Source organism: Mus caroli, chromosome 4 (genome assembly GCF_900094665.2).
Source record: "Mus caroli chromosome 4, CAROLI_EIJ_v1.1, whole genome shotgun sequence".
Taxonomy (NCBI): Eukaryota; Metazoa; Chordata; class Mammalia; order Rodentia; family Muridae; genus Mus; species Mus caroli.
The window spans coordinates 77,617,231-77,643,965 of record NC_034573.1 but is presented as its reverse complement, the minus strand read 5'-3'; the positions used below and the strand labels follow the sequence as shown (position 1 = coordinate 77,643,965).

General features: G+C 38.9%; 1 protein-coding gene across 1 annotated transcript in view; it reads right to left on the bottom strand.

Annotated features, from left to right (window-relative positions):
• The window catches only part of Cntln (centlein), a 236,149-nt gene that overhangs the window by 134,547 nt on the left and 74,867 nt on the right, over positions 1 to 26,735 (bottom strand). Inside the window, exons 6-8 of the mRNA XM_021161204.2 lie at positions 18,752 to 18,885; positions 16,035 to 16,197; positions 10,256 to 10,453 (exon numbers count right to left, since the gene is read on the bottom strand). Coding sequence (XP_021016863.1) covers positions 10,256 to 10,453; positions 16,035 to 16,197; positions 18,752 to 18,885 — 495 coding nt within the window. The remainder of the gene's footprint in view (positions 1 to 10,255; positions 10,454 to 16,034; positions 16,198 to 18,751; positions 18,886 to 26,735) is intronic.

The window sequence follows — 26,735 nt, the reverse complement described above, 5'->3', positions numbered from 1 at the left end:
CTAGCTACAGTTTAATTAATCCACTAAAAGCCATTCAGATTTCAGTAAGGGTAATGTAATTTTGAATAATAGTATAGAAAAAAAATCACTAAACATTCTTAAGTTTTATTACAGCGCAAGCGAAGTGCCACTATAGAGTAGTTAAATTTGAGTTGCAGTTTCCACTATATATGCTAAAATCCTAGATTTTAATATGCTGGGCTATTTTATTTTTGAAATTTAAAGTAAGTTTAAAATAGTAGAATACCTATCGGCTGACTTATAAAAGCAGAAATGGCTTACTTTTCATGAAGAATAGCAGAGTTATATGACTATAGTGAGTAAGGCATTGCACAAGGAGCTTTAGGACGAGGGGTTAGGATTTACAATAGATAAAAACTTCACAAGTATCTTTTAAGCCACTTTGTCATTTATCACAGTTAGAACTCATGCCCTAATATTATATGCTGCTCTTCTCTCCTCAAGGTTGATTAAACATGAAGCTATTAAGTTACCAGCCCCCTATACTTGTATGGCCATATCCACATAAACAACTGCGTGAAAATAAGAATACTAAGAGGGACTAGAAAGAGCGCTGGGGACAGCTGGCAAATAGCATAAGGCAGAAGTGTAGACTGACATGATCATGGCACAATGAAAGTCTATACTACAGAGCATTCCATTGCTTTCTATAGTTGTTATATATCATAACCATATATAAAGTGCATTATAAAAATAAACTGCTAAATACACTTACAGAAGAGTGCTTTAGAATAAATGAAATCAACATTAAAAGAGAGCTTACATTTATAAATTAAAAAAGCAATTTAGTTTTCAAATAAGGAGATGTCAAACATGGCTTCAAAGTATACTATACACGGTATCTTGTCCTAATATGTTAAAAGTTCTTTGGTCTAGCAATAATACTATACCAAAGAAAGGAAAATATTAATGGTATTGTGAAAATGAGAAAAATAGAAATAATAAAGGCAAACAAAAGTAAAACAACATTTGACTATGGTACAAGTATGTCCCAGTTCCCTATAGCAATGCTTAGCAGCATTCTGATCCTAGAGTAAAGTCCTATAGTCTGACTGGTTTCTTATCAAATGATAAATTTAAACATTTTAGTTGGTGCCTAATAGTCACTAGCAAGTCCAAACCTCTGGTTGGCAAAAACAAACAAACAGACCAACAAAGCTGAGAATGACTGATACTGTTTTCTCTTTTGCTTTGCTTGATGATTGTCTAATATAAATACAGTACTGTTCTTTTTAAAAGGACAACAGAACTTTTCAATCTAGAGACAATGATCCCTAATTACAAGTAGAATGTTCCTTCCAAATTTGACACTTCTGTCCCACTCTGAGTATTGAGAACAGTGATTCTTAGCACTTGATAATTACTGGATTGGCCAGCTGGGTGTATGAAGAGAATGTGTATTTCTTTCACATGTTCATTCTAAAGCCACTCACTGTACTTGGAAAACCAGCCCCTACAAAAAGCAGTATAAATAGAAGAGAAACGATCCATTTTTCGTGTCCCCATCAAACTCCAGTGCAGAGGGGCAGGCAGACAAGGAAAACAGTAACAGTTACCATCTGCTGATTCACACACAATAAGCCTAATCTTACGAAAAGGGTTCCAGAGAAGAAGAAACCCTTCTTGATATGTTGCTAGAATGTATGTAAGACCCATGAGGTCTCAGTGATCTGAACAAGCAGTGCCTGTGAGAACACCTGGGAGAGATGATTATGCCGAGCTCATTTCCTAGCAGGTATGGAAAACACCATGCACATCAGTCAACTATGAATTAATAGCCCAAAGAGAAACTACATGCAAAGTGGAAGTTTAAATACAATTTAACAAGAGAGTAGAAGCTGTGGACCCGCAGAGGTCAGAGCCGACCCTTGGGTAAGACTACAGGGAGTTCTATAACAATGGGGCCATTAAAGCAAGCATCTGGCACAGTAGACTTACAGGAGGCTATGGAGAGCCACAACCAGCAGCAAGGAAGACAGAAGGAACCAGAGGTGGGTTGAGTCTTGGGTAGGAACTGTTACTGAAGGTAGTGCTGGGATGTTAAGAGAAAGATGAGGAATAGAAGTATATCTGCAGGAGAAGAAAACCATATCAACACACACAGAATATTTTCAATACAGTCAGAGAAGAAAAATTCCAAACCTAGATAAAGACAGGCATATAGAAGAATCGTACAGAAGTCAAACAGTCAGACCCAAATATAAACTCCACACAGCATACAATAGTTAAAACACAGAATTAAAAAAGGATATCAACTGCTCAAGAGAGGTCACGTCACTTAAAAGGACAGGGTACATCATAAAAATGCTAATATTAAATATAAGTGTTTTTACCACAAAGTTTTGGAAAGATATAGTCCAAGTTCTAAAAAACCACAATTACCAGCCATAACTGTTAGAATCCACAATTTTATTAAGGTTGAACGAAAACAACAACTTTCCATGATGAGAAAACAGCTACGCAGAAAACACTGGAAGGAGTACTTCAGACTGAAGAGACAAATAAACTCCCCAGGAACTAATAGGTCTAAGAAGACACCACAAAAATCAATAAAATGACTGGAATTAATGCACATATATCAACAATAAGTAGGAATAAACATGTCCTCAATCCCCTAATACAAAGACACAGACTAATAGATTGAATGGGAAATCAAGAGCCATAATTTTGCTGCCTGTGATAAACACTCCTCAACATCAGTGACAGACACTTAAGGGTAACAGGATGGGGAAAGGTATTCCAAGCAAGAATAACTAAGAATCAAGCAGGATATCTGACAAAAAAAATTCACCAAAACTTATCAAAAGAGATAAAGAAGAACACTTTATATCAAACAAATAAATAATCCACTAAAATGATATTACAATTCTAAATAGATACACACCAAACGTATGTGCATCCAATTTCATACAACAAATACTACTAAATGTAGAATTAACCCCAACACAGATATAACATGTGATTTCAACACATGTTACGCAGTTCCACTGAAGTTCCAGTGTATTCAAGACAGCAAGGCTCAACAAGTACCCAGTATTCTACTGGACCACAACTGAATAAATATACAATAAGAACACAAACTCATGCAGACTAAACAAAACAGGACTGAATGATGAATGGATCCCTGAAAAACACAAGAAATAAATAAAGCAAAATCCCTAGGCCTGAATGAAAACAAAAGCACAACACAAGGGCATCTGTGGAACACAGGGAGTGCAGTGCTGGCATCTGGGGAACACTGGGGAACACAGGGAATGCAGTGATGAGAGTAAAGTTCACAGTATGGTTAGACATTCCATCTATCGCTGTGGTAACTGCCATGACCAAAAGCAACTTGCAGAGGAAAGGATTTATATCATGACCAAAGTAACTTGGGAAAGAAAGGACTCATTTCATCTTACAGCTTATAGACCATCCTGAAGAGCAGTCACAAACTCCTAGAAGTAGAAATCCAAGGAGAGCTTAGAAAACATCGGCCTTTTCTCCACACATACTCAGACTCTTTCTTATACAACCGAGGATGGCCTGCCCAGGTACGAAGTGGGCTGGGCCCTCTTATATCTATCATTAATCAAGAACATGCCCTATGGACTTCTCTTCCCAGGTGACCCTAGCCTATACCATGTTGACAAACAAGTAAACAACAAAACCCTAACCAGCACAGAGGCCAAGTGCCTGCATTTAAAAAATTTGAGAGACTTCAAATGAAGAACTTAATGATATATCTTATAGTTTTGGAAAAAGAAGAAAAAGCCAAACTCCAAAGCAGTAAACAAATTGAAACTATCAAAATCAGGGGAACAATCAACTAAACATAATTGAAAATAACAATATAAAGAGACAATGAGACCAAAAGTTGTTTTTTTGGTAACTTAATCAAGCTTTAAAAATCCACAGTTCAATTAGCCAAAAAAAGGAGTAAAGATTCACATTACTACAATTACAAGGTTAAAGTGAGATACTGAAACAGGTATCAATGCAATTCAGAAAATCATATGAATAGACCATAAAACCCCTATTTCAATATACTGGAAAATCCAAAAGCAATGGATTTTTTTCTAGTTGCATATACATAGAGATTAAATCAAGATGAAATAATGTAAACAGATATATAACCAGTGACAAGACAAAAGCAGTCATTAAAAGGCTACCAACTAGAAAAGGCCCAGGACCAGAAGGATTTAATGAATAATTGCACCCTGACTTAAAGAATTAACTCCAACCCACTCAGATCATTGTATAAAATAGGGGAAAAAAGGATGCTTTAAAGCCCTTTTTATAGAGAGGCAGTATTATCTGATGTCAGTACACACATAAAGATACAACATAAAAAGAATTGTACAGAATCCTATTATAGTAAACACATATGCAAAAATTCACAACAAATGCCGGCAACCAAAAGGAAAGATTACATTTAAGAGATCACCCATCATCAATAATTTTGCTTCATTCCAGAAATAGAGTGAAAGTTCAACATACATAAACCAATGCTGAAAGGAGCATCCAAGGAATCCCAACCAGTCACAACAAAGAGCATCAAGTTTCTCTACTCTTAGACAATACAGTGTTTAAAGTCTTAGTTATAATAGTAAGACAAAAGAAAATATAAAAGGGATATAAATAATAAAATAATTCTAAGTATTACTGTTTGCATATGATATTGTTTTATACAAAGGAGACCCTAAAGACTGCACCAGAAATACATATAGCTGACAAACACTTTTAACAAATAGCAGGTTACACATTAACACTGAGAAATTAGTGGCTTTCCTAAATACCAATGATAAAAATACTCTAAAAAAGGACTTTACATCCTACTCAAGAGAAACTTGCATCTCAGTGTTCACTGATAGTCTATTCATATTCGCTAGGAAAAGGAACTGACCTAATGTACATCAACTGATGAATGAATACTATGTTAAATATATATGATAGAATGTGAAATTACAACATTTGCAGATAATAGATAGAATTAGAAAAAGGCATGCTGAGTGAAATCTCCCAGACTTACAAAACCAAATATCACATAGTTTTTCACTAATGTTGAATCCAGCTTTAAATCTGTTGTTTTGTGTGTTGAGCTTGGAATTCATATGGAAGGAGAAAAGTAGGAACTGACCACTGGGGGCAAATGCAATTAGTGAGGGGAGATTGTACAATATAATTAAAATGAAAGTAGAGAGGGAAATACCTGGGACAGAATGTCTCCATAATTGAGGGGCTGGGGATGCAGAAATGTGGGGGCAGGGGAGCTGTTAACTAAAATAAAGGGTATATGACAATGTTTTATGGGAACCTTGATCTTGCAAACCCACCCCCAAATTTAATTAGAGAGATAGAAGGATGCACGTGCCATTGAAGACAGGGAGGGGTTGAAGGCTGAGGGTTAAAGGTTTAAGTACTACTGATCCCAGGGGCATGGGGAGAAGGAGTAGCGCTGGAGTAAGCAACACTAAGGATATATTTTAAAACCTCATGGAAAACCAATGAATTGAAAATTAATTTTAAAAATCATTAAGAAAACGGAATTTGAACAGTTTCACTTCATGGGTTGACAGTGCTGTCCTCATAAGATATAGATTATTAAATGAAAGTCTCAATGCCATATAAGGATTTATTGGTCAGGAAGACCACAAAAAAAAAAAATCCATTGTTCATGGCTTCCCATCAAAATTAGATGGTAAGACCCTATCACTGAAGATACCATACCTTTTGGTTGCAGGACTTGGGAAACTTAATCTTGAACTGATCAGGAAACTCTACTAGCTGGATAGCAATCATAGTGTTGGAAATTGCTATGCAGGCTGCTAGGGGGAGTAAAGCCATCACCAGTCTTACCAAGCTTTGGCCCTGCATGCTACAATCCCAGTCTACCAGACAAGACATCAGCATAGCAGTTATGAATGGGGTGGATTTGTGATGTTTTTCATAGGAAGTATTTCAGGTCGGAAACAGTAAATCTGGTCAAATGCCTATGTCTGAGGAGGTGAAAGTCTCCAAGGGAAGCTAATGTTTGTCTAACTGCTCATATTGCTACACTGGTTTCCAAATACTTACTTGTACACCAATAGATTTGTGCTGTTCTCGAAGGGTATAAAAGGGGTGTGGTTTTGGTTTTGTTTAATATTACAGTAGGTAGCAATCAATACAAAGACTTGCAGCAGGTCAGAGTATGGGAATAAGTGACCTTGAGTGCTCAGGTGTAGAGGGTTACCCATGTCACCTGTCCCCCTCCCAAGCCTTAGGGAATATGGAAGTACAGTGGACAATGAGGCCATCAGAGTCAGGAGATGTCATGGAGATGTATGAAATGATGCTTTCTGGACAAGACAACAATATTGTGCATGAACTCAGAGCAGCTATGGTTACTTGCACAAGACTTGCATAAGATTGACCTAGTCAAAACTCCAGCATGAATGGGTGCCGAGCTCCACAGACATGGTCAGCTGACAGCTGCTAGGGAAAGTCAACACATTTTCCTTTGGAAACATGACTGGTGACAGGTAGTCCACATTAAATTATGCTATTAAATAAAATAAAATAAAAAACCACTAAGTGTGATGTCATCTTGAAGATTATCTAAAAGACATACCATGAAGGCTATGACATAAATACTATTAATATCAGTATTGATTTAGAAGTAACTTGGCTTTAAGATACACAAAGTTTGTTCATGTCTGGCATGGTCCAGTTAGTCTGCAGGTCCCTTCTCAGGCACGACCAAGATATGGCTAAGAAGCTGTGGGAAACCTGAAGGCAGGAGCTTACATCTGGGAGGAAGGTCAGGCAAGAGAAGACTCTGAGGGCCAAAGGAGGAACACGGATGAAAGGCTCCAAGAGGCTGTATGCTCAAGTTCTGCTTGCAGATATTTTTAGTACTTAGCAAAACAATATATAAACATCAATGGATATTTTAAAGAAATGTTCACTCTGGAAGTGAACCCACAGTCTTGTGTCTCTGTCTAAATGCATGCGCTTCCTAGGTGTCTGTTGCGGTGCTGCTCATAGCATTCATACAACATAAAGGAATCTGTAGAAAAATCAAATGACCTGTTCAAATTCCCTAGTCAATGCAATATCAGGAAAAAGCTTCACTAATAGGAATCAAGTATAATATAACACCCATTATGGCAAACATTTATGAGATGTACTCTTAGACACCCTTTCTACTTTATTAAATTAGAGTCTCAACTACCCATGACCTTATTAATTTGCTCTTCAATAACCATATCATTCACCACAATAACCACTAATTTGCTCTTGGATATCTATATGGCATTCATTCCAATCCTCTTTAAATCTACAAGTGCTCAAGTCCCTAATTTAAAAAAATCAAAATATTTGCATATAACCTTTGCTTGTTTTCCTATATGTTTTAAGTCATACATATTATGCCTGATGTAATAAGTACTGCATAAAGCATGATTACATTGTTTTGTTTAGGGAATAATTATATGCAAATAATAATCTATATTTGTTCAGGACAGGTACAAATTTATTTAAGAATATTAAAGATAGTGATTGTCCAGCCTATAGTTACTAAGAATTAGCTGTGAGAGATGAGCGATGGCTCAGTGTCTCAGTTTCCTCTTCTCTCTGTGTATGTAGTAAAATACCCCCACAGAAGCAACTCAAGTCAAACAGGGTCATTTTAGCTCAGGTTCAAGGGAAGTCAGGGCATAGAAGCCTGAAGCAGTTGGCCACACAGCAATCTGGAAGCACAAAATGATGAGAATTTTTGCCCAGCTTACATCAGCCTTTTTGTGCAGTAAGTAATAGAGAATTCACAACAAAGGAACCCTGAATGGCTGAGAAGCACTTAATGAAATATTCAAAGTCCTTAGTGATCAGGGAAATGCAAATTAAAGTAACCCTGAGATTCCATCTTACACCAATCAGAATGGTTAAGATCAAAAACTCAGGTGACAGCACATGTTGGAGAGGATGTGGAAAAAGAGGAACACTACTCCATTATTGGTGGGATTGCAAACTGGTACAATCACTCTAGAAGTCAATTTGGAGGTTCCTCAGAAAATTCGGAACAGATCTACTTGAAAACACAGCTATACCACTCTTGGACATATACCCAAAAGATGCCCCACCATTCCACAGGGTCACATGTTCCACTATGTTCATAGCAGCCTTATTTGTGATAGCCAGAAGCTGGAAATAACCCAGATGTCCCACAACAGAAGAAAGGATACAGAATATTTGGTTCATTTCCACAATGGAATACTACTCAGCTATTAAAAATGAGAGCATCCTGAGTTTTGCAGGCAAGTGAATGGAACTAGAAAATATCATCTTGAGTGAGATAACTCAGACCCAAAATAAATACATGCATGGTATAATCACTAATAAATGAATATTAGCCCAAAAAAGCACAAAATACCCAGAATACAATCCAAAAAACTCAAGAATGTTAACAAGTTGAAGGGCCCAAGTGAAGAGACCTCAATCCCACTTGGGAGGGGGAACAAAGCAATCACAGGGGTAGTGGAGGGAGGGACCTGGGTGGGAAAGGGGACAAGGAAGGGAAGAGGGGAACATGATCAGTGGGAGGAACAGGACAGAAGCCCTGAGGGCCAGCAGAAAGAATGGAAATAGGCAACCTCAGGAGATAAAGAGGTGGGGAGATCCTCTAGAATATATCAGAGACCTGGGAGGGGAGAGACTCTCAGGACTCAAAGGGAGGGACCTTAGATGAAATGCCCAACAGTGAGGAGAAGGAACTTGTAGAAAGATAAAGCATCAAGTGAGGGATGGGGTTCCCATTGCACAGTCAAAAACTGTGACCCAGAATTGTTCCTATCTAAAAGAACTTCAGGGACAAAAATGGATTGCAGCCTGAGGAAAAGGTAGTCCAGAGACAGGCCCAAAGTGGGATCCAGCTCAAGGAGAGGCCCCAAGGTCTGACATTATTACTGATGCTATGATGTGCTTACAAACAGGGGCCTATCATGACTGCCCTCCAAAAGGCCCAATAAGCAGCTGAAAGAGTCAGATGCAGATATTTGCACCCAAGCAATGGACAGAAGCTGCTGACCCCTGTGGTTGAATTGGGGAAAAGCTGGAAGAAGCTGAGGAAGAGGGCAACCCCTTAGGAAGACCAACAGTCTCAACTAACCTTGACTCCTGAGATCTCTCAATCACTGAGTCACCAACCAGGCAGCATACACAAGCTGATATGAGGGCCCCAACACACATACAACAGAGGACTGCCTGCTCTGGCCTCAGTGAGAGAAGATGCACCTAACCCTAAGAGGCTCTATGGAATGGAGAGGTTTGGTTGGATAGGGGTTGGTGGGGTAGGAACTTCTTCTTGGAGAAGGGGGAGAAGGTATGGGATGTGGCACAGTCAGAGGTGGACTTGGAGGAGGAAAAAGTCTGGACTGGAAAGAAGAAGGAGGAGGAGGAGGAGGAGGAGGAGAAAGAAGAAAGAAGAAAGAAGAAAGAGGGAGAGGGAGGAGGAGGAGGAGAAGGAGGAGGAGGAGGAGCAGGAGAAGAAGAAGAAGAAGAAGAAAGAAAGAAAGAAAGAAAGAAAGAAAGAAAGAAAGAAAGAAAGAAAGAAAGAAAAGAAAAGAAAAGAAAAGAAAAGAAAAGAAAAGAAAAGAAAAGAAAAGAAAAGAAAAGAAAAGAAAAGAAAAGAAGAAGAAGAAGAACCAAAGCCCAAGGAATAATGCCACCCCCTTTAATATACATCTCCCCATCTCAATTAACCTACTCAATATATTCTTCATGGGTGTGCCCAGAGGCTAAACAATCCTTCATAGGTGTGCCCTAGAGGCCTCTCAAGAAGGCAATGAACACTAACCCAGAAAACGATAAAATGCTGGCCACAGAAGCATGCAAATCTGACCTCTGATCCCTAAAACCCAGAGAAAAAAACAGGCACCATGCCATGTATCTGTAACTATACTACTGGGACAGCAGAGACAGGCAGACCACAGAGCCTGGACCAGACCATCCTGATGGGCACACATTCACTGACTCTCTGCCTCTAAAAGCAAGGTGGAGAGTGGCAGAGGACAGCTAATGTCAACCTCATGTTTCCACACATATAAACATAAGTACATAAGTGCATCACACACAAATACAAACACATAAGACATCTACATTTAATATCTTCTGTAGTTCTACATGCATTTCCTTTTTAATATGCACCATCTACAACATTTATGTTCACAAATAAAGCATAAAATATTAACAGCTAATGTTTTAGGAAATCTCTCACCTTTCCTGAGTGGTTTGAATCACTGTCGTGTGGTGATAAAGAGGGTGCTGTTCCTTGTGATTCCTGAAGTTTTTCTTTTAATTTTACATTTTCTTGTTCTTTTTGAAACAGTTGGTCTTGAAGATTAACAACACTTTGTCGGAGCATAGCTTCATTTGATTTTGTAGTTTCAAAACACATATGTAATTCATTATAAAGCTGTTGAAAATGAGCAAAAATTATATAATCAATAAGGCAAGCCTGTGCATATATAGTTACATATATATGTATATAATATATATGTATTATATTTATTATATATATATATATATATATATATATATATATATGAGCAGGACATATACCTGCTCTTAAGTTATATTAACACTCAACAACTAGACACAATGTACAAGTGACATAGTTAGATATCAACATAAAACTGTATCTGACATTCAAAATGTACAATGTGTTATTGGCAGGATAACTCATGAGAAGAGAGGTTGAGCAGGTGCCTTCATCCCTGCATTCTGGTATCTTTGGCATGGGAAGGTACTCTGCAAGGTACTAAAAAAAGAAGCCTGGACACCAACTCAGCTATGAAACCCTCAACATACAACCTGTCCTGCCTAACACTGCCTGGATGGCCAGCGACCAGAAACTGGATATCCCAGAGACTTAGGGTAGAAAACTCAATAGACTTCAAGGATCAATGATGGGGATCCTAATGATATTCTGCTATACTTATAGATCAGTGCCTTTTTCCAGTTGTCATTAGAGAGGCTTCCTCCAGCAGCAGATAGAAGCAGATGCAGAGACTCACAGCCAGACACTATGCAGAGAAAGAGGCTCAGTTGAAGGTCTCCATTGTATCACTCTCCTTGCAGCTCAGGGAACCCATGGAAGCAGGGGAGGAATGATTATAGGAGTCAACGGGGATGGAGGACATCAAGAATCAAATAAGTAGGGCTCACAGGGGCTCATAGAGACTGAAACAGCAAGCATGGGCCCTGCATGGCTCTGTACCAGGTCCTCTGCTATGCATATGTTAGGCTGATAGCTTGGTGTTTAGAGACCTAACAATGGGAGCAGGTGGGTCTCTGACATCTTTGCCTACTCTTGGGGTCTTTTTGTCTCCTATTGGGTTGTCTAGTAAAACCTGTATATCTTGTTTCCTATTTAGCTGTCATGCCTTGGAGGGCTGCTTTCTCTGAAGGGAAATGCAGGAGAAATAGTCCTTTGTAATAAGGGAGGTGGCAGGAGTGGAGAGAAAGGAAGCTGTGGTCAGGTATATATAAGAGAAGAACCTATTTTCAAGAGTAAGTAAATAAAGAGTAGAGGATGCTGGGAGAGCTCCCTATTCACATTTAATTCCAGCAAACAGGAGGACACAGTTTAAGTCTATCTTTATGATAGACTTTCAGTGCTAAAGCATCAGGGCAATAGTGTGTTTATTTCCATAGAAGAACTTGCAAGAAGTTTAAATATTCCAGCTCCATGAAAGAGTGCTTACCTTACTCTCTGTGCACAAATAAATACCCAAACATTTGAGTAAATTAGTTAATATTATAAATTAATTAATCTATATTGGTTGTGGCATTCTGAGTTAAGAGTTTCCTCTGCTAGCAATCAAAATTTCTTGCTGCTCCTTTTAGAAGAGCTTTTGTTACTGTTGTTGTTTACTTGCTTGTTGTTGTTGTTGTTACAACATGTTTCTTTATTTCTGTTAATATCCAAAAACCTGCTTGGGATTAAATACCATTGCATGATTCTGGCATAAAAAGAAATACATGGTCAACCGTTGTTTGCTTTCTGGAATAAGACAGCAGTATAGCAGTTTTCTCTGTGCTGCATCATGAATGATGTAAAAAGAACCAGAGTAAAAAGAGAACATTCTTCAAGGAGAAAAGGAAGAACAGCAGAAACTACGATGACAGTTGCAGGATAAACAGAGAGAGAAAGGTGGAAGCCATCTGGGGTGAAGGGATGAGGGAACATAGGCATGGACAGTGGGCAAAGAGAACAGAAGGGGAGATTTTGAAAGGGCTGAACCCAGATGATGGATACAAAGCTATAACCACAGGATAGGCCTGGTGGTCCTGATAGCAGGGCTAACAGGCTCTTACCAGTTACTCTTCCCAAAGGTTTCAAATCCAGTGTAGAGATAAGTTGTGGCAGAGTTAAGCTAACACTGGAGATGAAACACATTGTGTCCATCCTTTAACTTAGAGTTACAGCCATGTTATATTGTGAGAGAGACCTATTGCGTAAGACTGAACTTTCCTAGAAACCTGGAAATACAAACCAGTCACCAGTGACAGAGTCAGTGTCTCTGTGGGGGATGGCCAAAGGGGCAGTGCCACAGAGAGGAGCACAGAGGAACTGAAAATTTGAACACCAAGAAAACAACCCGATAAAAAAAATGAGGTATAGAACTAAAAAGAGAGGTTTCAAGTTAAGGAACAAAATGCTGAAAAACAAAGTGATGGTCAACATTTCCTTGCAGATTACAGCTACTTTGAGAGTTCTTACCCTAGTCAGAATGGCTAGGATTAACCAAACAAATGACAGCAGATGCTGGCAAGGAGTCAGGAAAGGGGAAGCACTTAGCTCATTTCTGAAAGGAGTACAAACCTATACAGCCCCATGGTATAAGTGAGGTAGTTCCTCGGGAAGTGGGGACGAGATCTATCTCAGAATCCATCTATGCCACTCGTGATTGAGCATGTACCGAAAGGTTTCTGCATCCTATTATAGATATGCTTGTTCATCCAAGGCCGCTGCTGTTCTCTGTTTAGAATAATTAGAAGCTGAAAGCAGCCTCAATCTCCATCAACTGACAAATGAATATTGAAAATGTGGTATATTCATACAATGGAATATTATTCAGTTCTTAAGAAAAATATAAAAATTTCAGGTAAATAATGGAGCTACAAACAGTCATCCTGAGAGAGTTAACACCGACTCAGAGTGAAGGGCACAGCATGATTTCTGTTATATGGGAATGATAAATGTTAACCTTAGGCATATGTGCTTCATTTTGAATATTCACAGAGGTTAGGTAGCTCAGAAGGGACTGAGGGACATAGTAGAAGTGATTTTCCCAAAGAAATGGAAACAGAATATAGTGTTACAAAGAGACAAAGAGGAGATTATAATAGGAGGAATAAATGAAGAGTAGGAGGGTGAAGAAAGTAATGGGGAGGGATAACAAATAATGAAGGCCTCTTGAAAATCCATATGAAAACTACTTTATCTTTCTAAAATATATAAAAGGAATGGAATGAGTTTTCCATATAATGAGGAGAGAATGTCCTAACTTTGCACTCTATGTACCAAATAAAATATTCAGGCTCAGAATGAGTTCTATATTGTTGAATAATTTGCCAATGGGGTTCCATAGCTGCCTCCCCCTCAACACACACACCACCAACTATCACATACCATTGCCCATGCTGTCATTTACCCTCCACAGCCTGGCAATAAGGCCTTAGTGCTGAAGAGAGGCTTCACCCCGACTGACTAGTGTTCATAGTGCTGCAAGGTACAGTGAACACTATCTAAGGCGAAATCATCAATCTCACCCAGCTACAAACACTGTGAGCCACCATAGCAACCTACCTACAGGATGCACGGGAGCAACAGCAGCACTAAGGGCACAGCAGCAACCAACCACTCCTCTTAATTTCTTAGATTTAAAGCCCAGTCCATGAGATATAACCAACACCTGACACTGTTAATGAGGCCAAGAACCTGAGACTAGATATGTCAAGTGCTGGAGGAAAAAGCTATTCTTCTTCTACTAAGTGAGCATAATGATAAAAGAATGACTAATGCCATATTGTTGTCCCCATCGATGAGTGGAACACTCAGCCCTGATCAGAGAAGCTTCTTCTTGCAGTAGATAATGATTAACACAGAGACCCACAAGTACACAGTGTGCTTACAATAAGAGATCTTATGTCTGTTTCACATCCCTCTCTGAATGTTTAAAGAGGAGAAAGACTGTCAGATTCAGAGGGAGGGGATGGCTCTAAGGAAACAGCACCCTACAGATACGGGTGAACGGTCATGCATGTACAAGGACCACACAAATTCAATTCAGAGGAAAATTCCTGCAAGGATAAGGGGAAGTGACACAAAGTCCCACTCCTAACCAATAAGCTGCTGATAACTGATACCTGCTGGGAAACTGAAAATCAGTTTTCTCCACTGAAGTGACAAGCACCCTCCAAGGCAGGCCTCATGGTCAGGAGTAGGTGACCAACACAAAATGAACTCCATGCCTTTTTAAAATGTGCTTTTTTATTTATCGTTTTGTTTTTGTCTTGTTTCATTTTCTTGGTTCTTTTTTTTTTTTTTTTTGAGGAAGGAGAAAATAGAACACTTGGTTGAGTAGGGAGGTGGAATGGATCTGGGGGAACTTGGGGGCGTGAAGAGAAAATATGATCAAAATACATTGTATGAAAAAAGTTAACAATACAAATTTATAACTAAGAAAGGCATGAGTTCACATTGTGATTGTAGTGGTCCCATTCTTTGTGACAAGGAACATGCCCATTGCCTGTGAAGGCTGAGAGCTGTGAATCTGTAGCTCTACCCTGCTCAGCCTCTGAAGCTATACGTCTGACATGTGTGGGCTGCTTCCAAGCACGTTTTGGAACTCTGAGCACGTCTGACAAGTGTGGGTTGCTTCCAAGCAGGTTTTGGAACTCTGAGCCCTGGTCTGACAGAGCACTGGATTGTCCCAGCTTCCTCCCTCACCTGAGGAAGTTTGCTGAAGAGGGTCTGAGAGTGCTGAAAGCAGCAGGAAGAATGCTTGCTTCCCTTGGTCCTCCACATCCAATGCACAACTCAGTCTCTGTTCCCTGACACATTGGAGGATAGCACTGATCCTAGACATCTGCGATCACTAGGAATACAAATTTACAGGCCTCTAGAGTAACTAAGAACCTGCTGGGCCCAGAAAAACCTCCTGGGACGAGCACTGACTCCCTACAAGCATACAGAAGCCTCTCAACAAATACAGCTTGGAAGCCGACGTCATACTTGCACCCATCAGCCTAGCCCACCTGCACTCAGCATCAGCTACTGCTCTGGGTAAAGAACACCCACAAGCTCCACCTACCACCTGCTGCCCCCAGAACTGGGGATAAAAAAACAAAAAACCATCTTTAGCCTCCTCCAACCTCATCCAGTCTCAGCTATTATAGAGGAACATAACTCTCATGATGTTATTTATATAAACAACTTAGCACACTGAACAAATTATATAAAGATCTCAATACAGGCGCTTCTTTACATTAATAGCAGAATGAGCGATGCTGAGTCTGTTGGCGTAGCTAAAGAGACACGTGAGCCTTGCTGCAGGATCCTGAGTCAACTAGAGTGCAGCAACTACTAACAAGAAACTCAGAAAGAAAGAGGGAAATCATTGAAAAGGAATGCCTGTGAAGACCACATCAGTGTCGCCTTAGTGTCTGAGCACATTCACCAATAAGACGATGTGGATTTCATATGTACCTTAGGTCACACATCAGGATCACACTTGATCCAATTATTTCTTATAAAACGAGTACTATTGTACCTAGATGTTTCATAGAAGAAATAAAAGTTCTCATTACAAGTTGCTTTTATATCTGTATTTTCAACTTTTTAAATCTTACCATAGAAAGCTCACAAGAACTTAAATATTAACAAGTTAAAAACCATGTAAAAATGATAGAAAAGTTCTCAAAGCTTGAGTCTGTTTTCCTAAGTTCATCCATAGAACTTCACATTTCACAGTGACACAGCAGCGTACTTTTTGGTATGATATGCTCTCGGCCGTGTGGACATCTTCCTGGTTCCTCAGGACTTTCTGCGTGTCCATGTTGAGAGCCTGGAGCTGCTGGATCAGGTCTGCTTGCTGGGCTGTGTGGGCACTGTTCTGCTTGTACACATTCTGCAGCTCCTGCAGTTCTTTCCTGTGCAAAGCAAGCAATAAAGAGAGAAGCATGAATACAGAGCACCGCAGTTAAATAACTGGGCTCATCTCAGAGGATAGATTGCCTTCCTATTCTCATCTGCTATTTTTTATTGCAGGCAAACTTATTAATAAGTGAGATAATATATAAAGTACTTAATATTTATCACATACACCTAGAAAATATCGACAGAACTACTGTGGTTTTCAAAGGCAAATACTTATCAATTTTCTTTTATAGCTTGATTGAAATAAAAATTCTGGATATATTGTCATAGAACCACCTTCTTATTGAAATAAAGTTAAAATTTCAGTTCCATGAACTCATAAGCAGTGGTTCTCACTATAGTCATCAGATACTTTTAAATATAGGGTAAGTTAGGCTTTCATTTTCCGTTAAGTATAGTGAAAAAATAAAATACATCAAAAGGTCTAATAAAGTTTTCAAACCACCATCTGACTCTGGAGATGATCTATAAGACAGTGAGGCACCACAGTCAGAAGGAAGAAAAACAACACAAGGGAATCTGTCCTTGCAACACCCAGGTGAACACTGGTAAAGTGGGAAGACAAATGACCCAGTGGAAGAGCTAAGATGCTCAGGACCCAGGAGAGCACCACCTCTGGGGGCCAGACTTCCAGATCCCCATGGCAGGAAATCTTGTGTAACATGAACCATAAAAAAACTAAAAATTGTTTGGATATTCTATTTTGACAGAAAGAGTAATTATAGAGACATTATTTCAGGTTCCACCATCTAGTTGGTTAAAACACCTATTTTATATACATATATATAAACAAAAATACATTTTATTTTATATATTATGTAGAGTGCATTTAAAGTGGCAATTTTCTTATACATAGCTTAAAAAATATGAAAGGATTTAAGATAAAAATATGTAAATAGTTATTTGAGACTGATGAAAATTAATACAGAGAAAATAAGCTTTGCTTTTTAGACATTTAAGGCAAGAATCTTCTCAATTGTATTTATAAACCCTGCACCCGCACAGACAAATACATGTGCAAAATCTATCTTCTCCTGTCTTCAGTAGTCATAGAATACTGAAGAGTGGGAATGTATAAAAACAACATTCAAACCTTGAGGATGAGAGAATAAGGAACTTCACAGTGCCTCTAAGGAATATGATAAAGGCATTTAAACAGAAGAAATGGATTTAGGCTGGGCTGTTTTCTCTTACTAAAACAGAAATTTTAACAAAGGAGATAGCAGTAGTATGTCCGCTGTGGACAGTGACAGCCCGGTGGCCAAGAGACCTATGTCAATAAATGCTGCATGTAGAAAGCGTGTCAGGAAGTTAAACTATAACAGGCAGAAAATAAGAACAAAAATTATTTATCTTCCACTATTCAGATACATTGCCTATCTCTTAATAAGAGCAAGAATTCATATACACAAAATTATTATTTTTAAATTCAAAATATATGTATCATCAGTGATACCTAACACAACCAGACGATATAGAGAAGGGAGATGCTCACATTACTGAGACTTTTGAGAATTAAAATGTCTGTGTGACGACGAGTGTGCTTTGTCCTACCTCTTACAGTACTTTACAGCCATGCTGTTAGTAAGCATGGTCTCTCTCTCTCTCTCTCTCTCTCTCTCTCTCTCTCTCTCTCTCTCTCTCTCTCTCTCTCTCCCTCCCTCCCTTCCTCCCTTCCTCCCTTCCTCCCTTCCTCTCCCTCCCTCCTTCCCCTCTTGTCTCTCTCTGACTAAATGAAAATCAAAACTTAAAAAATAAGGAAAATACATCTGGGCCACTGGGAAGGCTTGAATTTGACCTGACTTTATAAGAAAACAAAGAAAAGAAAATGAACAGGAATTATGAAAAGTATGTGGGTCTGTGTGCAAGTCTGCTGTGAACTGTTCCTCACAAACTCACAGGCTCCCTAGCTGTGGCTGGTTCCTAGCTGTTGGCACTATCTACTGAGGTTGCTGACTTTCTAGACTTGGAGCCTGGATGCAAGCACAGATCAATGTGGGCATGGGGTTGACAGGTTGTACTCCAGTATCAGATCCAGACTGGAATTCCCTCTGCTTCCTAGTCAACAATAGACATGTGAGCAGGTCACCTCACACTGCAGCACATGGACAGGAAGTACTTATTCATAGATGCCACACACCTTCCCCTCTGGGGACCTGGGGGGATGGGGGGTAGGGAGAGCTGTCCTTCCCTAAGGTGCCTTTGTCAGCATCCTAATCTCTTTAAGAAGAGGTAAGAGAAGTGAGTCCAGTGTTTTAAATTAAGGAAAATGCACTGTTCATATTCAGAAGAAAAGTTCAGAAAACAATATGCAAGCACTGTTCTTGTTTAAACAGAGTCCTGATCTCTCAGTGCTGGGGAGCCCACTCCCCCAACTAACAAGTGCTGCCTTAGTCACACTATTCCAGATTTTTCACTGAATAAATATATGTGCCTATGGGAGACATACTGTTATCATTTGGAAGTATTAACAATATCCATGTACATAAGTGTGCATGCTGAATGACTACTGATAGTCTAATAAAATTCAAAACTGAATATACTTGCCTGACCAATGTAATATCCATGTCTTTTTGGAGAAGTTCAGTCTGTTTGTTGTTCAGCTGTTGTGACACAGCATGATATTTAGTCTGTGCTGACTCAATTTCTCTCTTTGCTTCAATCAAATTTTCTTCAAGGACCTAAAGTTAGAGCAGTTGTATTAACCATAATAAACATGAAGTATAAACAAAAGTATATGATATTTATTTTATAAGATGCAGGGGGAATGTACAAGATTCATCTCTGCATCCTGCTAGACTTAACTACAAAGAAGAGATTAATACAAAATGCAAGGATGTAGAAATGGTAAATCTAAAAGGTCTATAACAGGAAAAACAATATCACAAAAAAAAAAAAAAAAAAAAAAAAAAAAAAAAAAAAAAAAACACAAGTAAAGAGCTTTGATCTCTAGCCTGGAAACCAGGTAAATTTTTTAAGTACTTAGGTAGCATTCAGACAAAGTTGCCAATCTCAAGATTCCACTTGACCCATGCTGCGTGTGAGAGGGTTCAAGAAACTGGATAAAGGAAAAATTGCAAACTGGAGGCCTTAGAATCTCAAAAGTGTATAAAAGAGACAAACGAACATTAGAGTGAAATAGGTAACAGAAAAACATTGCTATGAAAAACCCTTAGAAAATCTGAAGTTCAAGGGAAACTAGAGGCTGGGGATGCTGGCCGGTATTACACAACATGCTTGCCTAGTATGTTTGAGGCCCTAGGCTTGATCTACCAAAACTATTATTGAAATAGTATTAAACTACCCTTAATATCTTATCTTTATAATAAGAAATTAGTGCTTCTCTCCACCATCATTAGAGAAGCTTCTATGTGCATTAGACAGAGATTAACACAGATACTCACAACTGGTCAACTCGCAGTGAGTAAAAACTATAGATTGTTAAACTCTAAGTCCATGTTATACCCCATTCCCAAAGGCTCTGGGATCACTGAAGAATAGGAAGCAACAGGAGCCACAAGTGGTGGGTGCCTGCAATGAAACGTTATTTGCTGAATAGCAAAGGGGCCACTGTTCATAAGCTGTAACAGGCATAAGGGCTGCACAAGATCAGAGCAGTCAAACTCTCAGCATGGGTAGAGAAGGACTTCCTGAAGTCTACCTCTAGTTAAGAAGCTACTGGCAACTGAGGATCTGTGGGAGGAGGGAGAATCATATTTCTTGAGGAATGCCATTCCTGAGGGCTACCATGCTGTGGTAGGTGGTCCCACAAGCAAGCACACACGTTAAATGTTATTGGTACTATCCTAATTAACTAGAAACCTCCCCAATCCAAGCCACATTTTTCTTGTCACATTTTTCTTCATACCACTTATCCCTATGTGACAAAGCTGAAGGTTTTATTGCTTATGCATGTCTACATATCACCGATGATATAAATTTCATAAAGGCAAGGTTTTACACTTGAATTTTTCAGTTATTTTGGTTACAGACACATGCTCAGAAAATTATTTCTCTCCTAACTTTTAAAACAAATGTCAACTGATACAGAAAGCTAATGACACACTCGTGTAATGAACATGTTTAAACCCCCAGTAATTATCTCATAAGAATAGAATCCTCTAAAGAATTAGGAAGGATCTAATGCAGACAGCAGCAGTCGATATTCTGGAACTTCCTTAAACTAACTTAAATCATAGACAAGAACAAACATTTCTCCTGCCTAAAACTCCATTGCCTATATATTTCTTCCTCAACAGATACAAAGTTATTGAAATAATCCCATTCATCCTATCAGATCACCATGAACTAAGTCTGGTCTTCAATAGCAACAAAAACAACAGAAAGTCCCCATACACATTGAAGCTGAACAATGTCATACTTAATGATTACTTGGTCAAGGAAAGAAATAAAAAAAAGGAATTAAAGACTTTTTAGAATTTAATGAAAATAAGGCCACAACATACCCAAACTTATGCGACACAATGAAAGCAGAGTAAAATTCAACTCTAAGTGCCTCCTCCATAAAGACACTGGAGAGAGTATACCCTAGCAGCTTAACAGAACACCTAAAAGCTCTAGAATAAAAAGAAGCAAATACACCCAAGAGGAGTAGAAGGCACAAAATAATCAAGCTCAGGGCTAAAATCAACCATGTATAAACAAAAAGAACTATACAAAGAATCAACAAAACCAGGAGCTGGTTCTTTGAGAAAATCAACAAAATAGATAAACCATTAACCAGACTAACCAAAGGGCACAGGGACAGTATCCAAATTAACAAAATCAGAAATGAAAAGGGAGACATAACCACAGAAACTGAGGAAATTCAAAAGATCATCAGATCCTATTACAAAAGCCTATATTCAGCAAAACTGGGAAATCTGGGTGAAATGGACACTTTTCTAGACAGATACCAAATACCTAAGTTAAATCAGGATCAGATAAACCATCTAAACAGTTACATAACCCATAAGGAAATAGAAGCAGTCCTGAGTGAGGTAACCCAATCACAAAAGAGCATACATAGTTCACTAAATAAATAAATTTTAAAAAAGAAAGAAAGAAAAAGAAATAGAAGCAAGTCATTAAAAGTCTCCCAACAAACACGCAAACTTTATATGCCCCAGTACAGGGGAACGCCAGGGCCAAAAAGTGGGAATGGGTGGGTACGGGAGTTGGGGGGGGGTATGGGGGATTTTTGGGATAGCATTGGAAATGTAATTGAGGAAAATACGTAATAAAAAATAAAAAATAAATAAATTATGGAAATTACTGAAAAAAAAGTCTCCCCCCCCCAAAAAAAAAAGACAGGACCAGATGGGTTTAATGCATAATTCTATCCGACCTTCAAATAAGACCTAATACCAATACTCTTCAAACTATTCCACAAAATAGAAACAGAAGGAACACTACCAAATTCATTGTATGAAGCCATAGTTACACTACGAATTCTCCCTTGGAGATGGAATGGTTTCTGTCTAGTCAGAAGCCTGTCACAATTTCCTTTCATAGAAGACTTCATAAGAGATTTTTTCCTACTTCTATCATGTTTAATGTTTCAAATAAATTTTAAAAACTGGTTGAATTCATATTACTTTTAGCTTCAGAAAACATCATGTATATTTAAGAGGCATTTAACTATTATAAATTATTTTGATGACTTTTAAAAAGTCAATACTGAGTTGTATATTTTAAAATAAATTTTATTAGTTTAAGAAAAAGAAATGTAAAAAAAGGATGAATGTGTGAGAGGTGGGCTCATGGACAGGTGTGAGAGAGGGCTGAGGTGGATGGTGGATCATGTCATGGTCCAGTAGGGACACAGGGGTCATGCACAGCAGTCTGGAGCCTGCACAAATGTAGACTCCGCACACACATCCTTAACACTTCTTGGGATCACCTTGTCTCTAGACAATGATGGAGGCATGAGCTGAGGAAAGGTTCACTTCTTAGACTGGACCTCCTAGAAGGACCACTGTGGTGTGTGATGCCACTGAGGAACATGTGTGGGTCAGTAGTCCTGATACAGCCAAGGACCTGGCTGATGTTAGAGGCCCAAGTTACCACCTAGCTCCATTTGGATGTCCATTGTCAAAAATGCCTTGGCCTGAATCCATGTCACTGTCTCTTGGATGTGCTGCCTATGGGGGCCATATTGATCTGAGTGTCCTGAATTGGCCACCAGAGGGCATGGGCCATGTCAGGATCTGCAGTCCTGCTGTAGCCAGGGTCTGTGTTGATGTCTGTGGTCTGTGTTACCATCAAAGACCAAGTGGGTTATCACTGGCCTATGCTGCAGCCTGTGAGGGCCTTGTCTGGGTCCATGGTTTCTTCTGCAGCTGGGTGCAATGTTCATGGTTTGTGCTGTGGCCAGAAACCATGGAGAGACCAATGATCCATGACCCCTGACTATGAAGAGAAAGGAACCTGCTTTGGCAGCAATATTAATGACGAAGGATGAGGGACATGGAAGGCTTCTTAAAACACCTTTACCTCCCCCAGGACCTGGCCTTCCCCCCAAAAAGTAACAGGAAGTTTTCTTAAAGAACTTTTAAAACATGTTATAAGGATGCTGAAGTTAGCTCTGCGCAATTGATACCTTCTGGTGGGGTATGGGAAGGGAAAAACTCAATTCTTTAAGGGGTATATCACTGAGAGTTTGACCATGCTCCATTGAGTATATAGATAATAAAAACTGGGCCTGTCTTTTGTTTTGTTTTGTTTTGTTTTGTTTTGTTTTGTTTTGTTTTGTTTTAAGGGGAAAGCTTCATGATATCATTTAACAGTGATAGCCTTGACACAAAACATACAAGCAATGCAAGCAAATAGGCAAGAAAATATAAAAAAGCAGAGAAATAAAACTTTATAAAAGCTATCAAAAGACACAATAAGTACATTGAAAAGGCACTATCATATAATTTAATTTTTTGAAAAAAGCAAGAAATTTAAATTGATATGACCAATTATAAAATGCAAATTTCTCAAATAAATGTTCAAAATTACTATGATTTTCATCAGAAATATAGAAATCATAGCCAGAGTGAAGTGTCACCTCACACACATTAGAACAGCAACCACTAAAAATAAGTATGGGCAGGGATATGGAAGCTCTCTCTTGTTGACCATAGTCTAACACTGTGACAAGCAGTATAGAAGTTCTTCAAAACATTAAGAACCACATGTCACTGGTGTCACTGGCCTTTAAACCCCAGCACTCAGCAGGAAGACACAGACAGATCGCTCTCAAGGCCAGACTTGTCTACAGAGAGGTCAGTGTGCTTTAGGGCTATAGAGCAAAAAGAACTCAAAGCAGGATCTTGAGTGAGTACTTACATATCATGTTCATGGCAGCAAAATGTATAACACCCAAGAGATGGAAGCCATCCAATAGCACGCTGACATCAAGTAATGGACAAATGTATATAGATATACAATGGGATGTTGAGCAGTTTAAAATAGAAGGAAATCCTGTCAGATGTGAGGACATGGCTAACCCTTGGAGCCCTCAGACTCAGTGAAAGGAACCGGTTACAGAGACAAAGGCTAAATGGTTTTACTCCCACGACATACGAGGTATACAGAGTAGGCAAATTCTCCATACAGAAAGTCAGGTCATGGTTATTTAATGACACTGCATTTCATCTCAGAAGGAAGGACATCTCTGTACATGAATTTTACCAAACTGCACAATACAAAATAGCTAAGATGATATTTATGTTAATTTGCTCTTACCATAATAATATAAGAAAAAATTTGACATTTACTGTAATATCTAGAAACCTTGATTGTGACACAAAAAGTATACTAAGGTTTCTTTTTATAAGATATCTAAAATTTCCATACTCTTAGAAACAAAAAGTAGAATCACAACTGTAGAAGACTTGGGAACAAGAAATGCAAGGTAAAGAGTCCACTGGATGGCTCCGTAAGAGCATGAATGTAGTTAGTCTCACTAAATTGTACACTCAAACGATCATTAGAAATTATGGCCATTTTATCCTACACATGGTACCACTGATAGTTCTGGCTGTCCATAAGCCTACTAGGTAGTCCAGGCTGGCCTTGAAACTCCAACACTCTAGCCTCAGGCTCTTGAGGGCTATGATTACAAGTATGTACCTATATATACTTGATCAAATTTTTCTTTAACTCAGCAAATGACTCATATTGAACTAAATCAAACTTTTGAGCAGCTAGAGTACCAAGACATTGTCCACAATAGAACACTCAACTAGCAATTTTTACAGCCTATCAACTCAGGATGGCAGGGATGCTAACAGACATATCAACAATGAGACTAAGAAGAGAAAGAGGAAAGAAGAATACTGCAGAGACACAAACTGAGTTGGCCACCTGCCCAGGCCCAACCTCTGGGAAGCAACATCTGAGGACTTCCTTTTACTAATCTAGTCCAAATCGCCATGAAGTAAATGATCGTAAAACTAGGAAGCCCTGGGATGGAAGCAGGAAGGAACTGATATCCCAAAACACTACAATTCACACGTTTCAGTAAAATAACAACAGAATGTTAGGACATGCAAATAAGCATCCAAGTGTCATCCACCTATGAGAGAAAGAACAGAGTGGCTGTGAAATGATGAGGTAGTCACACCGCAAATTTAAAACAACCCTAAAAACCTAAAACCATAATCAAGTAAGTACAGAAAAGGTATGATTATAAAAGCAGTATCAAGTGACTGACCAATGCCTCCTCCAGCTTGAGACCCATGCCATAAGAGGGAGAGCCCCACCTCTCCCTCCCAAGCCCCTCCCACCCCCACCCCACCCCACCCCCAACTCTTCTAAGAGGGCCAGAAACCAGAGGCTGGAGAGCCCAGAGACCCATGCTAGGACCAAAAACTGAAAAATAAAATAAAATTCAATGAAATGATAGTATTCTGCTACATTCATAGATTGGCATCTAGCTCAATTGTTATCAGAAAGTCTTTACCCAGCCACTGATCGAAACAGATGCAGAGGCCTAGAGACAAGATTAAGCTGAACTTGGGTAACCTACAGGAGGAAGAAGGGACAGAGGGACAAAGGTCATCGCAAGAAAATCCACAGACCCAACTAACCTGGGCCTATAAGGGCTCACAGAGGCTGAACAGCCAACAAGAGAGACTGCATGGACCTGACCTAGGCCCTTAAGCACATAGGTTATAATTGTGTAGTTTGGTCTTGTGGGACACCTAACAGTGAGTTCAGGAGTTGTCTCTGACTCTGTTGCCCTTTGAGACCCTTTGAGACACTTTCCCCCTACTGGATTGCTTTGTCTAGCTTTAATTTGATATGTATATTGTCTATCATTTTATTGCATTTGGACTTACATATTTTCTTAGGTCTATTTCTTTTAACTTCAGGACTTAGCAAACTTACTATAAAGTTTTGTTGAAACATGAAAATAAACAAATGAATACAAGTGTCATCTAAAAACAAAATAGTTTAAATATCTAGGTCAAATTCTAAGTTAGAAAAGCACAATAAATTTAAATAAATTCAATAGAAGAGCTTAGCCTTAGATATTAACTGACAAGAATAAAGACAACCATTTTGAAAATAAAGATTAAAGAAAAAAATATCAGCCTTAGAAAAGTATTGGGCAGGGTATACCAAAAGTGAGGGGAATATGTTTGGAGAAATAACGGGTAAAAACTGCACAACCATAAAAAAAGGGGGGGGCCTCTAAATGCCACAGAGCTCAACAAATGTCACGTGCCACAAGTGCAGAGAGATCCATGTACACATCACAGTAAAAATGCTGAACACCAAAGACACAGGGAGAATCTCAAAAGTGAGGTGTCACTTAGAATTACCTAAATATGATTAACAAGTGGCTTCTCATTATAGATACCAAGGGATAAAGACACTAGGATAATATATTAAACATACTTAAAGAGCAACTCATGTCAAACCCAGTCTCCTATATTTAATAAATCCGCCATCTCCTTTAGAAACACTGAAAGATAACTAGAAGGTTCCAGACTATAACTGAGCTCTGAAAAATACTCAGACCAAAGCCTGAAAGGCAAATGGATTTGGGAACAATGAGCCAATGAATTTACGAGGTTTTTGCATTTGACCTTCTAAACATCCACCCAAGTAACAGGGGATCTTAAGGCTAGGAATTGCTAAAACAGTGGTAGTCTTAAAGTAAGAAGCCATGTTTCTGGTGCATTAGGGTATAAAACAGGACTTAATATCTACTGCAAACTATCCATGTTAACTTGTCTAGAGACACCCAAGCATTTGATGCAAGGCAGCTTTCCCTAATTGTAACTCAAAGCACAATCAAGAAAAGTGTGAACCATTACTTACGAAAATCAACAAGAGGAAATAACCACTAATGCTAGAAAGAAAGAGTTACAAATCTAAACATGCAACAGAACACCCCAGGAGTAGGAGCGAAAGACATGGGCTGGCATTTGGGATGCTGGGCCACTTTAAACCCATCTACACAGAAGAATTTAGGAATCAGCCAACACTCTCAAAGCACACTAACTGCTCAGAAAATCCCCTGACCCATTGT